This window comes from Lontra canadensis, unplaced genomic scaffold (assembly GCF_010015895.1).
Source record: "Lontra canadensis isolate GAN:19392208 unplaced genomic scaffold, GSC_riverotter_1.0 scaffold75, whole genome shotgun sequence".
Lineage (NCBI taxonomy): Eukaryota > Metazoa > Chordata > Mammalia > Carnivora > Mustelidae > Lontra > Lontra canadensis.
Window position 1 is genome coordinate 5,469,902 of NW_022631069.1, and position 18,209 is coordinate 5,488,110.

Genomic DNA, 18,209 nt, shown 5'->3' on the forward strand with positions numbered 1-18,209 from the left:
TACAAGTAGACACCTTGCAGCTCCTCCTCCACATCGTAGCCTGTCAACATTAAACTTTGTGGGCTTATAGCTAACGAAAATACCCTTTCAAGAGCATGAGAACTCCTACCCCTTTTCTTAGTGTCCCCTATGTGCCATGTGTGATGTATATCTATGTCATCTTACTCAGTCTTTAAGTCAGCTTCATGAGATACTTGCATCTCCATTTTATTAATGAAGAAACTGGAATTCAGAAAGGTTAAGTAACTTGCCCAAAGTTCTACAGCAGAGACAGAACTGAAGCCACAACTGTCTATTCATGAGCACAGAGAAAGTTGGTTAGTTCTGCAGATGGAAACTTGAGCTCTGTGGGATTATAGCTACTGAAAAGGTTTTCTTTTAAACTGAAGTGTACCAGAGCTGATTTTCAGCTCTGAGGACAAGGGACATCAAACTATAGGAGCCTGGATGACTCTCTTTTGGTTCCCCTAGAATTGGACTTTTTGCCCTAATTAAATTGGACTCAGACTATGAACATTCCTCGGCATTCACCACATAATCACCCTGAACCTTAATACCTAAAACAGCAGTAGTGATTAGGAGGAGGAACTTATCAATGATGGTTTAATTTTCATTGATAAATGTTATAGCAGATGTCAGTTTGTTTTCTTCAATTCCTGCTGAGGGTTTTAACTGGCATAAAAATATTTATTTGAACTTAACAAAACCGTTTAAGTTGTATTATGATACAGTTTATTGAGTTGTACAGTATTGTCATTACAGCCCATTCAGTTGTGCATGAATGAACCTGAAGCAGACCCCATTTAAGACTGGTGCTATATAGTTCTTATGGGTCTAGAAAATAGAACTGAGCCTATGTCTTGTTAAAAAAATGTTTAAGCATCTTACCCCAGTGGGGTTCTTACCAGACATCTCTCCTTTTGCCACTCCAATCCTGAGGGAAGAATGAGTAATTGGGAATTGTTTATAAAACGGGGGTAGGTCTTAATGGTGGTGAACCCTGACCGTCCCTCTGTGAGGAGACCTTGCTTCAGGGATGGGGGTCCTAGTTTATCCCGGTGACCTGAAGCTGCTTCCTTTTCTTAGGTCTGTTTTATCTTGTTTTTGTAAGGTATTATGAGTTCTGGACATATTTGTAAAAGAATTGCTCAAGACTTGTATAAAATGTTGTTTACAGATCTTTTAATGAATAAACAAAAAATTGGAGAATTTTAAATAAAGTTGCTTAAGATGTAAAGATCTTCTACTTCGCATAAACCCATAACTAGCACATTAATCTAGTTATAGGGTTAGACAGTCCGTCGCCAGCATTTCTAGGCTGTTGACAGACAAAGCCCGGGTCTTGATCGTAGACACCGGGCAGGGTATGCAGTCCGACTACCTTATTTGGCCTTGGCCTGCTTAGTGTATGGGAGCTAGGGACACAGAGCAGAGCCGGCGCACCGGCAGCCGCAGGAGTGGTTGGGAGACAAAGAGGAACACGAGTCTATTTCCGAAAGTCCTAAAGACAAGTGATCGGATTTAATATACGCCCCGAAGGCAAAATGACAGGATTTGATGGAGCTGGAGTTGGTGAGCTGTTTTTAATCTCACCCTGGAGGAAAAGATCAGGTTCCTTTGTTATGTAGACCCTAAAGCTTCGCAATTTTAACTGGCCACTGGCGCCGACTTCCAGAATCTGAAAAAACTGCATTTATCCAATGCAAGTGTTCTCAGAACTAAGAATAGTGAGGGGTACAGCAAGAAGCTCAAGGGGAGAGAAAAACCGCCACAAAGAAAAAAGTTAAGGGTTGTAGGTGGAAGGTTAGCGGAGTGGGAAACCTGTATCCCTCTCCCTGCCAAATCCTACTGCCCGTTCCTCCAAAAGTTTTTAAAGCATCCCGGTACCAGATACCAGCTTCCTCCAGGGAACGAAAAGTCCCAATTCCCCTCCAAATTGTTTCCGGTTGGAGGCAAAAAAGCGGAGCACAGTCGGGGACAGGAAATGGAAATGTTCAGCTGATTCTCGGACTCGCGGCGTGACGTCACGTCCTACCAAGACAAAATGGCAGGCCACTTCCTAGTAGCTCGGCGAGGGCGCCTTCAGAATTGACAACTGAGCATGCGTCAGAGCCAAGGCGCAAGCGACCTGTATTACGTCAGTGCGAGCGCAGGCGTAATGAAATGGGCCTGAGTTTGGGCGCACACAGAAAATTTGGGCAAGCTTCGGAATGGCGGGCACAGGCTTAGTTGCCGGAGAGGTCGTGGTAGATGCACTGCCGTATTTTGACCAAGGTTATGAAGCGCCCGGCGTGCGGGAAGCGGTGAGTTCGGGCCGGGTAGCGGATTCAGCACTCTCGGGCCCTTGGTGCTGGAAGAAGCACCTTACAAGTTGCTACCCCTCCCCGGCCCCCGTTCTCGTTTCTAGGCTGCGGCGCTGGTGGAGGAGGAAACCCGTAGATACCGACCTACCAAGAACTACCTGAGCTACCTGACGGCCCCGGATTATTCTGCTTTTGAAGTAAGTGGGACGTCTTGAGGCCACCGTATGAGCTAGGATCCTCTGACTCTTTACTTTGGATCGAGAGTCTTAGACACGTAAAAATGCATTTCAAATTCTGGCTTTAACAATTGCCTGCTTGCCTACTACTTACTCTGTCTTATCGGTGTTCCCGGTCCATTGAAAACAGCTAGATCAGACTTCTCCGGCGTTCTGATTCTGAGACCCACTGAAGGACTTTCCGGAGCTTGGCGAACTGCCCAGTCATGCAAAACGTAGTGTGTACGTTTTTCGGAGATCGGCTTCTTGCATACGTTCTCAGAGGCATCTTAGGCTCTCTAAGATCTTCTTTAAAACAAGTGATGAGGAATTTTTAATATATGTAAGCTTAGGTTACTGAGAACCACTGGAGGGCGGCCTTTGTGTCACAGCCTAGATACTTCGTGAATGTATGTGAATGAGTGAAGTGAGAAACCATTTATAAATAAAGTGCTCTTTAAATATTTAGCCTAGAAGTGCCCCCAAGATACTACTTAGTACTTAGGGTGTAATTAGCTACATGAAATGTAAAATATCATCTCTAAATTAATAGATTCTGTTAGGCATTTTAGTATTTACATGTTTGGGGGGTTTTTCCCCTATTATAGGTAACCATGTATTTAAAGAAAGAATTCTGTTATTTTTTAAAAGATTTTATTTATTAATTTGACAGAGAGATCACAAGTAGGCAGAGCAGCAGGCAGAGAGAGAGGGGGAAGCAGGCTCCCCGCTGAGCAGAGAGCCCCATGGGGGCTGGATTCCAGGACCCTGAGATCATGACCCCAGCTGAAGGCAGAGGCTTAACCCACTGAGCCACCCAGGCGCCAGAAAGAATTCTATTATTAAAACGCAGTGTTTATATTGAAGTAACATGAAAAGAAAAGTTGGTCAAGTTTTAAATAGGAAGATATTCCTATGATACATCATTTTACCATGTGTTTTCTAAATGTTGTTACCCAGATATAGATGGTACCACATTAAGAAGTAGATACAGTAATGCTTTCTTATTAGATTGGCTCCCAAAAATTTCAGATAACGGCATTCAATCACGAACTTTTAAATATTTGAACCAGTTTTCCTTTTAACTCTCCTAAGTGCAGCATGTATCTCCTATCTTTGTAATTAGTATACTGATCATTTATTCCTTTTTCGCAATAGGAATTGATAGTGTACTGGGCTCACCATCTCAGTACTGAAAACAGCTCTGTGAACTATATAACTATATGTTTATTATCCTAATTTTTTAAATGGGAAAACTGCAGCTTAGAGAAAGTAATCTGCCCAAGACCTAAACCACTCCTCAAATTTCTTTTGAAACTGCTCTTCCATTAATTAATTTAACTATTTATGAAGGTCTTTTCTAGCTAGGAATTGGGGGACTTAACTTTTTAGTCTAATTAATATAGTTAGTCTTTCTAGTCTTAACTTTTTAGTCTAATTAATATAGTTGAAGCCCTCAAAAAATTGATAATTGCTCAGGATAACTGAAATACTACTATAGGTGAATACTTAAGCAGTTCTTTATACTCAGGGCCAGGAAATGTGCAGAACAGAAATGAAATAGGATATTGACCAAAACTTGGACCTAAAGAAGTAGAGCTCTACCATGTGTTTTTTTACTTTTTACCATGTGTGCTTTGTTTTTGTTTTTGTTTTTTTAAAGATTGTATTTATTTATTTATTTGACAGAGCGAGAGAGCACAAGCAGGCAGAGCCGCAGAGGGAGAGGGAGAAGCGGGCTCCCCAGTGAGCAGGGAGCCTGATGCAGGGCTCAGTCCCAGGACCCTGGGATCATGACCTGAGCTGAAGGCAGTGGCTTAACCAACTGAGCCACCCAGGTGCCCCACCATGTGTTTTTTTAAATCGTACAGTTGTGGGGTGCCTGCGTGGCTCAGTCGATTAATCAGCTGCTCTGAGCTCAGGTCATGATCTCAGGGTCCTGGGATTGAGCCCCATGTCGGGCTCCCTGCTCAGCAGGGAGTCTGCTTCTCCCTCTCCGTCTGCCCCTCCCCACTCTAACTCATGCTCTGTAGCTCGCTCATGCATGTGCTCTCTCTCTCAAATAAATTAATTAATTAAAATCTTTAAAAAGAAAAAAAGAAATCATACAGTTGTTAGAGCAGATAGCAGAACCGGTTTCTTTAACCTCTTCCCCTTTTCTCATTCTTTGCAAAGAGAGAAGTGTAAAAATAGCAGCCAGGGCCAAAAAGAAAGTATGGATATAGGCTCAAAGCCCTAAAGCAAATTATTTTATGTCCAAGTCCTCTCCTCCTTTCCCCCACACCCCAGTGAATACTTAGATCCAGGGTCCTCAAAACTGGCTTCACTATACAGTCAACTGATGGGTTAAAAACAAGTTACAATTATGCCCAGTCTCCACCTCAGAAAAGTTAAATGGGAATGGTGGAGAGGGGTAAGATGATGTGGCTGGGAATGAAATTGTTTTCAGAGCTTCCACCTGATTTCTATGTGCTGCTGGGACTGGGAACCACTGATCTAGGAATAATCCTTTTCTCTGTGGGTCCCTTTACATATGAAGTGTATGTATGCTGATTCTTGAGAACATTTAACTCAGAGAAGACTTGGTGGGAAGGAAAGTGACCCATTTTATTTTATTTTTTAAATTTTTTTGGAATGATCAGTTTGAATGGATAACATATTTAAGTAGGTTACATTCATTTTTTGGTGGTTATTAATTGAAATTTATTGATATGATTTTGGAAATAATTCTTTCCCCTAATTAGACCGACATAATGAGAAATGAATTTGAAAGACTGGCTGCTCGGCAACCAATAGAATTACTTAGTATGAAACGGTAAGTTGTATTTCTGATTTCATCTGGACCCAAATCATTTTTTATTTTTAAGTTACTACTAAAATTGCTATAGCTCTTAAAATGTGGAAAATAAAAAATTCTTGTCTGATTTTATGTTTATGTTTCTTCACATAATAGTGGTTCCTATATCCTTTGTTTATGTTCAGATATATTCTTTGCACCTTTATTAAAAAGGCAAAATAGGGGAGCCTGGGTGGCTTGGTTGGTTAAGCATCCCATTTTGATTTTGGCTCAGGTCATGATCTCAAGAGTTGTGAGATCAGTTGCCTGCATAGGACTCCATGCTGGGTGTGGAGACTGCTTAAAATTCTTCCTTTCCCTTTTCTGCTCCCTACCTCCCCATTTGCTGGCACAAGTGCGTACTCTCTTTCTGTCTCTTAAAACACACACACACACACACACACACACACACACACACAAAATATGTAAAATCCAACAACAGGAATGGTGATTGTACTGAAGTTCATGTTTTTAAGGTTTTCCAAGGAGGGGCGCCTGGGTGGCACAGTCAGTTGAGCTTTCTGACTCTTGGTTTCAGCTCAGGTTGTGATCTTGGGGTCATGAGATCGAGCCCCGCATTGGGCTCAGCGCTAAGCACAGGTTCTGCTTGGGATTCTGTCTCCCTTTCCCCTGTCCCTCTGCTCATGCTGGTTCACTCCCTCTCTGTTCAATAAATAAATCTTTAAAAAAAAATTTATTTTTTTTTTTTTCAAGGAAATGTTCCTGATTAGGCATCTGGTTCTTCACTGATCACATATCTAGGTGAAATCAAGTTATGGTTTGTAATGATCCCTGATTGACTCTGACACAGAACATTAGTAAACAGTGCCCAGATAGTTTGACTTTGGTTCCACTGTGTTCCCTCCTGTTCCATTTTATTACAAAACTGCTTCTCCTCTCTTAGAGAAGAAAACTCCAAACATCCTTTGTTACTGTCTCTAAAATGGAGAATCGGATTGCTTAACATGTGAGATCTCTTTCAGCTTGAAGTAAGTATGGAATTATGGGAACCACTAAGTACTCTGTCAGAGCAGAATCTTTTGAGATAGGGCCACATGCACAGGTCTATCCTCTCAGCAGATGTATAGATTTAGAAGAGGGATTTGAGTCTGTAGAACCAGAGGATCGTATTTCTTGTGCTCCATTTCCTGTCTGGCCTAAGTGAGTGATAAAGGAAGAAGTTCTGGGATCCCTCAGTTCTTCATTTCCAGGTGCTTCTGCTCTATAGATACTCACAACAATAACTCCTTTATGGCGGTATATCTCACAGCAGAAGTAATGACCCATTAAGCAATGGATCATGAAGGAAATTTAGTAAGTTTCCAAAAGTTAACTTACTTAATAAGAAAGGTAGTAAGATCCAAAAGTTCTCAGAGCAATTTTTTAAGGAAATAGAAAATAACAATATAATGCAAGTAAAGGCAACTATTGTTTTGTGAAACTTTTTTTCTTAAGATTTTATTTATTTGTCAGTGAGCAGAAGTGGGGAGAGCAGCGGGCAGAGGGAGAAGCAGGCTCCCCACTGAGCAGGGAGCCCAATGTGGGACTCGATTCCAGGACCCTGGGATCATGACCTGAGCTGAAGGCAATGCTTAACTGACTAAGCCACCCAGCTGTCCCTGTTCTGTGAAACTTTTGTTGAGCTATGTGTATTTGGGTACTGGATCACAGATACTTCCTACCATGAGTTATAATCAGAAGTTTGAAAACTGCCACATTACAGCCTTTTTTTTTTTTTTTTTTTTTTTTTTTTTTTTTTAAACAAAGTGGTATGTCACTTTTTTTATTTTGAGGGAGAGCAGGTGACAAGAGAATCTTAAGTAGACTCCATGCCTAGTGTGGAGCCTGACACAGGGAATCTGGGAATTGATCTCACAACGCTGAGATCATGACCTGAGCCGAAATCAAGAATTGGATGCTTAACCAACCGAGCCACCCAGACGCCCCTGGTTTATCACTTCTTGATCTAGTTGCATGCCCCTCAGTTGTTCATAGGAATAATGTGGAGTCTTTACTGTATCTAGTCAAATTATTAAAATGGAAATTAAACTTAGTTTGTAGTAACTCATCAGTAATGAGCTGAGATTCATGAAGAGTGTACTTACTGGCTATATCAACAGTGCTGAAGGACTGTTTAGTATGAAGAGAGAATAGAGTAGGTCCAAATGCAAAGAATTTTTACATCCCTTACCATTTTTTTCTCTAGAATGGTTTGGGTGTGTCAGTGGAAACCTGGATGAGTGTAAGTGTGTTTTTTCAAAAATGATAGCAGGGGTGCCTGGGTGGCTCAGTTGGTTAAGCATCTGCCTTCAGCTCAGGTCATGATCCCAGAGTCCTGGGATCGAGTCCCACATCGGGCTCCTTGCTCAGTGGGGAGCCTGCTTCTCCCTCTGCCTGCTGCTCCCCTTCCTTGTGTGTTCGAGCTCTCTCTGACAAATTAATAAAATCTTTAAGGAAAAAAAAAAGATAGTATAGGTTTATTTGTGTCCTACTTTTTTCTCCTAATATATCACAAGCATGTTAATGTTTTTTTGTTGTTGTTTTGGTTTTTTTTTAAGATTTTATTTATTTATTTGACAGAGAGAGAACACAAGTAGATGGAGAGGCAGGCAGAGAGAGAGAGAGGGAAGCAGGCTCCCCGCTGAGCAGAGAGCCCGATGCGGGACTCGATCCCAGGACCCCGAGATCATGACCTGAGCCGAAGGCAGCGGCTTGACCCACTGAGCTACCCAGGCGCCCGCATGTTAATGTTTTAAGTATTCTTCAGTGGCATCATTGAGCAGCTAATTTAACAAACTTTTATATGAATACACTATCATGTTGAAGTAAACAATTTTTTTGTTACTGTATATAATGGTGTTAAATCTTATTTGTAAATGGATTTTTTTTTATTGGATCATATGGTATTTTTATTTTTCATTTCTTAATATAAATGGATTTTAAATAGGTTCTTATTGAACAGTCTGATCTTATCTTGAATTTTCCGTGGATTTTATGTTGTGCGTACACCTGGGAGGTGTTCTTTTGGAAGGAACGGAAAATTTAGAGGAATATGTGGTTTCAGTTTATTTTTGTTTAATTTCAGGTATGAACTTCCAGCCCCTTCCTCGGGTCAGAAAAACGATATTACCGCATGGCAAGAATGTGTAAACAATTCAATGGCCCAGTTAGAGCATCAGGCAGTTCGAATTGAGAATCTGGAACTAATGTCACAGCATGGATGCAATGCCTGGAAAGTATATAATGAGTAAGAAGCTTTTTGTTTTTATTAAACCCATCCCACCCACAGTTTTGGTATTTTTTTTAAATATAGGAATGGGTGCCTGGGTGGCTCAGTCAGTTAAATGTCTGACTCTTGTGGCTCAGGGTCATGGGGTTGATCCCCATGTCTGCTTGAAGATTCTCTTCCTCTGCCCTTCCCCCTGCTTGCTTGCTTGCTCTGTCAACAAATAAATCTTCAAAAAAAAAAGTGAAGTGGGATTTCAATAGTATAGTGGACTTTCATTTGAGATCATGTCCTGGAACTGCTACAACCCATATGATAAGCCATGGCTTTCAGACCCACCTCAAAGAGTCCAGAGGAGGGGCGCCTGGGTGGCTCAGTGGGTTAAGCCTCTGCTTTCGGCTCAGGTCATGATCTCAGGGACCTGGGGTCGAGCCCTGCGTTGGGCTCTCGGCTCAGAGGGAAGCCTGCTTCTCCCTCTCTCTCTGCCTGCCTCTCTGCCTGCTTGTGATCTCTTTGTCAAATAAATAAATAAAATCTTTAAAAAAAAAAAAAAGTACAGAGGAGTTCTAAACCTAACTACATTTATTGTGTAATATTGTAATTAAATGAGTTCTGAGGTCTGATTGACAAATCACAATATGGTGAAATGGAATCCTTAATGTGGGCACTGCTCATACAATCGATTCTCATTAGTTGCATGTTATATTCTATAAAGTGGCCTTGAATACTGAATTAGCAAATACATTTTTCTTGGTGGAAATAATGTATGCGTATGTATACACATCTCATCTAGACTATAAATCCTAAAGACAACTCCTGGCAAATTCTATTTTCTTTATTTTATGAAAGAGAAAACAAAGTTCAGAAGTGTAAAGTAATTTGGCAGAGTTGGAAATTAAATCCTGTCCTTTGGTCGTCTCTGTATGAGCCTGAAACAGTAAGTCAGATTGCTTCCTTGTTGCACTTCAGCCAAGAATCTACACATCCAACAGCTCAAATTTTGCACATGCTGTTCATGATCTCAAAATGCCACCGGTACTGATCTCGGGGTTACAAGTAAATTCGAGTGAGTAGGTAAGTTCATAAGTACAGAATCTGCGAATAATGAGAATTGACTATAAGAGAATTAACACAGGAAGCGAAGTGGCCACATAAGCCACGGAGCTCTACTTTCTGTTCCATGCAGCTAGCTTTAGGTTTTGTTATCTTTCTAGGGCTCAGTTTTCTTATTTGTAAAATTTGGTGGTTAGACGATACCTGTGATGCCTTTGAGCCCTAAAATCCCCTGAGACTATTAACATTTTAATAGTTGAAGGAGAGAAAGCCCTTGAACCTCATGACACTGCATCAAACTATTTGCTAGAGTATGTTTCCTGGAATAATAAAGCAAAATCACAGAGTGATAAATGGTTTTTTTCAGTTTGTCAGAATTATGTTTTAAATTTATTTGGCCACGTAAGGATCCAGTGGGCAAAATCCAGAATTTGGGAAACTACAGCATAAATAGTTCATTTCTTTTGTGAATATATTGCAAGGGAGATAAAGGAAAAATGGGTTTGGGAGGATTAAGAAACAGATCGAGCAAACAAATGTCTGTTAAAAAAAAATGGTCTGTATTGTATGAAGTGGAAAAACGGGACCTTTGTCCTCAAGAAGCTTTACCTAGTTGAGGAGATAAGATACTTCTCTGCCAGATAGCCAGTAGCCCGTAATTAGCAGTATGGGGACACGTGCTGTATCGTGTGCTGTGCTCTATAAACTACAGACACCCCTAGAAGGGACGTTAAGAAATAAAGTCATTAAAAAAATTAAGCTCATTTTTAAAATGGTGAGATTTGGGGGAATTTTGGTAGTTCATTTGGTTAGGCGTCTGAGTGTTGATTTCAGCTTAGGTCGTGATCTCAGGGTCCTGAGATTGAGTCCCATGTCAGGCTCCTTGCTCAGCAGGGAGTCTGCTTGAGATTCTTTATCTCCCTCTCCCTCTGCCCTTCTCCCCCCATGCTTTCTTTCTCTAAAATAAATAAATCTTAAAAAAAAAAAAAAAAATGGTGAGGTTTGAACATTTAGAAGAGAATGAGAACGCTCCCAAGAAGGGAAGAGAGCATAGATGCAGGGGAAAAAAATAATAGATTGAAGAAAACATTGCTTTCTACTTGCCTAGAAACCTCTAATACTTTTCGGGTGCCTGGGTGGGTCAGATGGTTAAGCGTCTGCCTTCAACTCAGGTCATGATCCCAAGGTCCTGGGATCAAGTCCCAGATTGGGAAATCTGTTTCTCCCTCTCTCCCTGCTTGTGCTTACTTGCTTGATCTCTCTCAAATGGATAAATAAAATCTTAAAAAAAGAAAAGAAAGAAACCTTTAATAGTTTCCCATTTGTTACAAAGTAAGATCCAGACTATTTAACGTGGTATTCAAGGCAAATGGCTGTGTATCTCAATGGCAGACCTTCATTCCAGCCAAGGGAATCTTCTCTTTCGTGATTATCATAGCTCTGTCCTTGCCTTTAGTCACGGTTCATCACCTCCTAGAGTGTCTTTACCTAGTCTACCTAAATTCAGTTTATTTAAGGCTCTACTCTAATCCACTCCTTTGTCTTCCCATCTTATTAAAGTAAGTTTTCTTTCCTTGTGAAAGGATTTGAGGGCATCAAACATGGCATGGGCAGTAAGCTTTTAGTTCTAAGTAGGTCTTGGTTCGTGATTGCTTAAAAAAATTTTTTCATTTATGAGAGATTTATGTACTTGCAGTTAAAGGGAAACCTTCAAGGCCAGGACTTGTTTTTACAGATAAACAGGTTTAACCTCATTGATGTCAAGTGACTCATTAAAGGACATACAGCTTTTTAGGGCAGAGCTGGGACTAGAACCCAAGTCTTCTGACTCCCATGATGCAGTGCTATAAGTTTTAATAAAAGTATGTTCAGTGCTTGAGGAGGGTCCTGTATATGGATAAAACTTTGTTTTATTACACTTTGCTGTTTTACATTTTTTACGGATTGAAGGTTAGTGTCAACCTTGGCTCAGCCAGTCTGTCGGCCCCATTTTCCAATGGCATTTGGTCACTTCCTGTCTCTGTCACATCTTAGTAATTCTCTAAGTATTTCAGACTTTTCCATTATATTTGTTACAGTGATCTATGATCAGTGATTATGACTCATTTAAAAGTCAGAACATTGGTTAGCAGTTTTTAGTTAATAAAGTATTTTTTAATTAAGGCAAGTACTTTTTTTTTTTTACACGTAATGCTGTTATACACTTAATAGACTATGGTATAGTATAAACAACCTTTATATGTATTGGAGAACAAATTCATTTGATTTGTTTTATTGCTATACTTGCTTTATTGCGTGGTCTGAAACCAAGCCTGCAATATCTCCGAGGTACACTTGTACTCATGGAGGATGAAAGAAAGGAGAAGACAACAAATAAACAGGGCTTTCAGGAAGAGGTCATTCAAGGGGAAGCTTCCTATTAAAGGTCAGAGGTCAGGACTGGAGTACCAAACTTAATTGTCCTCAGGAACATGGAGTGATTCCTAGAAATCAAGGAAAGGGAGATGAGCTGTAGTTAAGCCTGGAGAGACACAGCTGTTTGAAGACTGAATCTTCAGAGAATTTCAGGTAGTGAGAAAAAAAAAAGTAAGTCAGTAGAGACAGAAGAATAACTTAGGAGAAAAGCAGGAGATTTAAGTCACGAAGCCAGGAAACAATTGTAGATCTACAGCAAGAGGATAGTAGGGCCAATGTGGTTGAAATGGACCCTAAAGGTGATTTTCTGCTGCCTTAAGAGGAAATTGATATGGTTGCAAGAATTACATCTCAGTAAAGCTGTTATTTAAGGGCAAGGACGGGGGATGGCCTCTACTCTTGAATCACTTCTCTAATGACAGTAGTAACTTGGACTCTATATTGCTCAGCTTTCCCCCTGTGGCACTGAGAGCCAACTTGCACTGGAATCACAATCTCCAGCCTTCCAGTGTTCTCTTCTCTTTCTAGCTAGCCGTAGACAGGAGGGGAGAAAAGCAGGATAAATGCAGGTACAGAAATATGGAGATAATAAGGGATTTGAATGAATACACTCATATGAGTTATTTTCAGTGTTCTCCATGAAAAGTACTGACAGTTTAAGTAGTGACAGGTACAAAAAATCAGAGTGTCAATGAACTGGTTGGGCTCCAGAAGTTAAAAGACCTGAAATGGAATTCAGCTCCAACATTCATCTATGTTACCTTGACTAAGTTACTTAATTTTTCTAAGCCCTTAATGTCCCTATATGTGAAATAGGGGCAATCGTACCTACCTCAGAGAATTCTTAAGAGAATTAAAGTAGCTAATATGTAAAGAGTGTCTAACGTGGTGTTTGGCACGGAGCTCAATAGCGGAAGAACTGGAACTTGTATCAACTAGATAGCTCACTTTTAGTTGGTATTATTAAATGTTAATGTCTGTTAACCTGATTTTCCTCTTTTCCTTCCTTAGAAATCTAGTTCATATGATTGAACATGCACAGAAAGAGCTCCAGAAGTTAAGGTAAGTTGTTTCTTCCTCTTACTTTATTTTATTATTTTATTTTAGTTTTTAAGTAATCTCTACATCCAATGTGGGGATCAAATTCACAACCCAAGATCAAGAGTTGCATGTTCTTCTGACTGAGCCAGCCAGATGCTCATATTTTCCTCTTATTTTAGAGTGAAGTTTAGGTAGAAACTTAATAAACAGAATGAGAAGACAAAGGAACCAATGGACTGTAGTCATTTGAGAGTAATACTTGATGATCCACTCTGTCCAGCATCCAGTGCTGGGTTTGCCCTACTGGAGTGGAGGAGAAATAGACTTAACATCTGGAAACATCTCTACCAGGCCATTTGCAATTTGCAAGTCTACAGACATTAAAAAGGCACTTTTAGGAGAAAATGTTGCAGAATGACATGTATAATTTGGGGTGCCTGGTTGACTCAGTCAGTAAAGCATGCAACTCTTGATCCTGGAGTTGTGAGCTTGAGCCCCACATTGGGCATTTAATTTAAAAAACTAAGTCTCTACTTGCACATACACATATAGGAGTTTGGGGAAACACCCACCAAAAACTGAATAATAATTAGGAGAAGCACATGGGAGGAGGGACTTCTGCTTTTTAATTTCTATGTGCATGTATGTGAATGTGTTTAATTTTTCATGGTGAGCTTATGAAATTGGTAATTGAAAAATAAAAGATAGTTAATTCTCAGAATTGGTCTGTAACTGTATACGTCTGTCCTTTTCAAGAGATTAAAAATGTGTTGATTGTTGATTTCTCTGTTGATTTTAGTCTTATGATCAAATGTAGGTGGGTTGTATAAATAATTTTTTACAGGAAACATATTCAAGATTTAAACTGGCAGCGAAAGAACATGCAGCTCACAGCTGGATCTAAATTAAGGGAAATGGAGTCAACGTGAGTATCTTCACTTCCACCAACTATTAAATCGCTAAGCACATTTTAAGATCAGGATTTAACAGTATGGTTCAACAGTATTCAAATGCGATGCCACAAGTGTCACAGAAACGCTGTTTTCTGAATGCTGCTCTTCACTGCTTTTGCCTATCTCTGATGTGTGGTCTTGGAAGGCATTGAATGGGGCAGAACCACTGTTACTTGATTCTGGTCTCAGAGCACCTTATTTTCAGTTCAGTATTTCTGCTCTGAATAGGATTCGATTTACATTCTCCATTTAAAAGGAGGAAAACTATCTACTTTTTAGCTCATCAGGGAGATTTCATACTATGATACTTTGTGTCTTAGGGTTTTTTCCTTTTGTTTACATACTTTTAAATGTTCTTCATATGTGTAGATAATTTTATATGAGTCCCTATAATTATGAATTTTGTATCATTTCTCTTTTTTGCTTTGCTGTTTCCCTTCTTCCTCCCCACCCCGTCTTTCTCCTTGTTCTCCCTTCTCCCTCCATACATTCCATGTTCTCAGTCTATTCGTCTTTGCACATTTTTCTTCAAGCTCATATAATCTCCCAAAGACACATCTGTGTTTCTTTTATTTGTCCTAGAGATTTTTTTCCTGGGGGAGGAGGAAGGCTGCTTGGGTCTATGGAATTTTCTCTGGTTCTAGAAATTTCTCCACCATTTTTAACCACTGCTTCTGCCCTATTTTCTCTCCTTTTATGTTAACCCCATTAAATATAATCTTTCATCACCTCATCCTGTCTCCAACTATTTCTAATTTGGATTTTTAAAATTTTTTTAATTTGAAATAATTGTAGATTTACATTAATTTATAAGAGATAATACAGCTAGAATCTTTTTTCTTCTTTTAAGACTTTATTTATTTATTTTGGAGAGAGCTTGAGCAGAGAGAAGGGTGGAGGGGAAGGGAGAGAATCTCAAGCCAACTCAGCATGGAGCCTGGCATGGGTCTCTCAGACTCATGACCCTGATGTCATGACCTGAGCCAAAAGTCGATGCTTAACTGACTGAGCCACCCAGGCACCCACTACATCTAGAATCTTACATACCCTTTTCCCCTGATTCAGGTTTTTTTTAAATGGAAATTTAGAAGTGAAGGTTCATATTACGAACCTGGCGGAAAACATGTATATGGTCAAATCTCCTAAGAGAAATTTTATATTGAGTAATGTTTTTTCTTTTTTTACTCTTCTAGTTGGGTATCCCTGGTCAGTAAGAATTACGAGATTGAAAGGACTATTGTGCAATTAGAAAATGAAATCTTTCAAATGAAGCAGCAACATGGAGAGGCAAACAAAGAAAATATCCGGCAAGACTTCTAAAAAGACAAACTTGGTGGGAAGAAAAGAAGGCAAGCTGGGCTTTCACAGAAGATCAGGCATCTGAACTGTGAGGGAGAACTGCATCCTAAGAAAATCATCAGTGTTTAAATGTTTATTGTAGAGTGTGGACTGTTATATTTGTACATTTCAGCAAAATAAAAACTTTCAGCTTGGTGGGGTTTTTTTCCTGTTTTTTTGCCATTTAAAAAAAATCTAGGCTTTCAAAATAAGTATGATATTAGAATAATAATATATCATGGGATTAATTTTGAATCATTGGAACATATTTTGTATCTGAGAGATCTTTACTGAAAGTTTTTAACATGTACAAGAAGTGGGAAACTTTTGGTTTATATATTTCCAAATAAAGGGGTGTTTCTAAACAAATTTTTGATTACCAAGCAAGACTTCCAAAATATAATGGCTCCATCTCTGTCAACCAACTTCATTATTGTAGGTAACAGTTTAATAAAACTTGATATGTGCTGAGCCCTGTTTTAAGCATGTTAGGTAGATGAACTAAGGAATAAAAAGATAATTTGATCCTCACAAAAACCTTAGGAGTCAGATATTGTTGTTCCCATGCACAGACTTGTAATGGGTGCTGATTAAGTAGCCTGTTGAAGTTATATAGCTGGAAAGTCATCCAGGTGTTCGGTAGTAGTACAGTGCCAGAGTTGTGTTCTAACCCTCTATTTGTAAGGAATGAACAAGTATAAAAGATTACTGCCTGATTCAGAAAAAATACTTACAGTTTCCTGTAATCTTTTTTGCTCTCTGGGTTCCAGGTTTTCCTTATCCCAAGCCCAGCCGAAATGCAGAGTGTTAAGTTTGTGATTATGAAATAAAAACTAGACAGTAAGCCCATTATTGCAGGAGGGAGTAAGATGGAGAATTAAAACAATGTTACTCCCAAGTTTTTCTTAATGGAGGAGAGAGAATACCATCCTTGGGAGCAGAGGGTTCCTGGCTTAAGGTCATAACTTGCCATGAGCATCAAATATTGCAATCTTTTATTTTTTAAGTTTTTATTTTACTTACCTTATTTTACTTAAGTATCTCTACACCCAACATAGGGCTTGAAGTCACAACGCCAAGATCAAAAGTTGCGTGCTCTTCTGACTGAGCCAGACAGGCGCCCTTGGACTCTCTTAATTTTTTTTTCTAACAGTATTACTGCCCCATGGGAGGATTCATTCCACTATTGCCTAATCCAATTTGCTGTACCTTCTACTCAGCCCCAAGAAATTGTATCTTCTGCTGTTCCCTGCCTAAGAGACTAGACTTCAAGTAATCCCTGTCTCTTGCCACACTCCTCTCTCCAGTGATACTTCCTCAAATCCCCCTTCTCTCTTTTCCTGTTTTGCTAGTAAATCCCAGTCTGGTTTAGTGACCAGCCTCAGGGCTTGCACGTTTCCTTGGCTGAAGTGAGCTCGGAGGGCCCAAGTTCAGAGGACATTACTCCATAGAAAGCAGCAGCTCTCATCAACGGCAAATCACTAAATTGAGATTGAGAGTTCTTTTTCTTTAGACTCATCATAGTCCTGAAATTTGTCCCATTAGTTGAGATTGCCCTCTTGTTCATAAATAACTACGTAGAGCTTGAGGATGACCCCAAAACTAAGAGAAAACAAGTCAGCAAGTTAACTATCTCTAGGTTGATCTGTGAGTCAATAAACTGCCTGTTTCGCAAGTCAGTTTCAGGTGGATTTTCCATCACAACATAAACCATCCTAACTTAAGAACCTCAAGATAAAATAACCAGGTTTTTTTTCCTGAAGATACGTAACATGCAGCAAAACACTGGATTTTTACAATGTTTTATCTTAGAGTATGCAGCGTGGATTGAGGTCTCTTCTGTTGCCATCCTACAAGGGAAAGTATTGAGCAGAGGTAAGTGTGAAATAGTTACCGTTCTCTATCAACTTCGAGAGAAATTGAGCTTCCTAGCCTGTATGAAAGAAATCTCTTCATACATTAAGTTCACTGGCATGTTTGTAAGTTCTCTTGAAAAATCTCCGGGGTGTCTGGCTGGCTCAGTCGGTAGAGCATGTGACTCTTGATCTCAGGGTTCTAAGTTTGAGCCCCAATTTAGGTGTAGAGAGGACTTAAAAATAAAATCTTTAAAAGATACTTTAATCTCATTATCTTTAATCTTAATTTTTTTTTTAATTTTTACAAAAGATATGTAATTTGTCTTCCTTTACCCCTCCACCTCCTTTTCCCTTTCTGCTATTTGGTTCCAATCCAGTATTACTACCATCCCAAACTTAGTGGTATAAAAAACAAAAACAAACAAACAAAAAAATTTATGTTATCTTTCACAGTTCTGAGGATTTACTGGGCTGAGGTAGAGAGTACTTCAGGTTTCTTGTACAGTTGTGAGTCCCCTCAATAGATTGTTCGCTTGTATCTGACACATGGGCTGGGAAGATTCAGACAACTGAGTGCTGGGACATTCAGGGGCACCTCTCTCTGTGTTTGTTGTTTCTCTGGTATGGAGGCTTCAGGGTAGCCAGACTTCTTACGTGACAACTCAGGACTCCAAAGGCATACATCAGAGAGTCCAGCAGAAGCCTATTACCTTCTATGACTTGGCCCCAGAAGTCCTACTTAATTCTGACGCATTGTATTTGTTAGACGCAAGTCAGTGAGTCCAGCCGTCATTCAAGGGAGAGGAATTAGATTCCACCTGTTGGGGATAGTGTTGAAGAATTTTTGGACATACTTGTTTTTTTCTAAACTTAGACATGTCTTGATATCCCCCTCCATTCCCTTTCCAGTAATTCAGTCCTAAAATCATTAGATGGGGCAGAACAAAGTAAATATCCATGTAGAGCATGAGCC

General features: G+C 39.7%; 1 protein-coding gene across 1 annotated transcript; it reads left to right on the forward strand.

The window, feature by feature from the left end:
- The first annotated feature begins 2,148 nt into the window (after positions 1-2,148).
- BCAS2 (BCAS2 pre-mRNA processing factor) lies at positions 2,149-15,537 on the forward strand. Its single transcript, XM_032881384.1, has 7 exons — positions 2,149-2,303; positions 2,408-2,500; positions 5,263-5,333; positions 8,440-8,601; positions 13,060-13,110; positions 13,934-14,014; positions 15,236-15,537. Exons 1-7 carry the CDS (start codon positions 2,211-2,213, stop codon positions 15,360-15,362), a joined length of 678 nt encoding a protein of 225 aa, XP_032737275.1. The 5' UTR covers positions 2,149-2,210; the 3' UTR covers positions 15,363-15,537.
- The last annotated feature ends 2,672 nt before the right edge of the window (positions 15,538-18,209 follow it).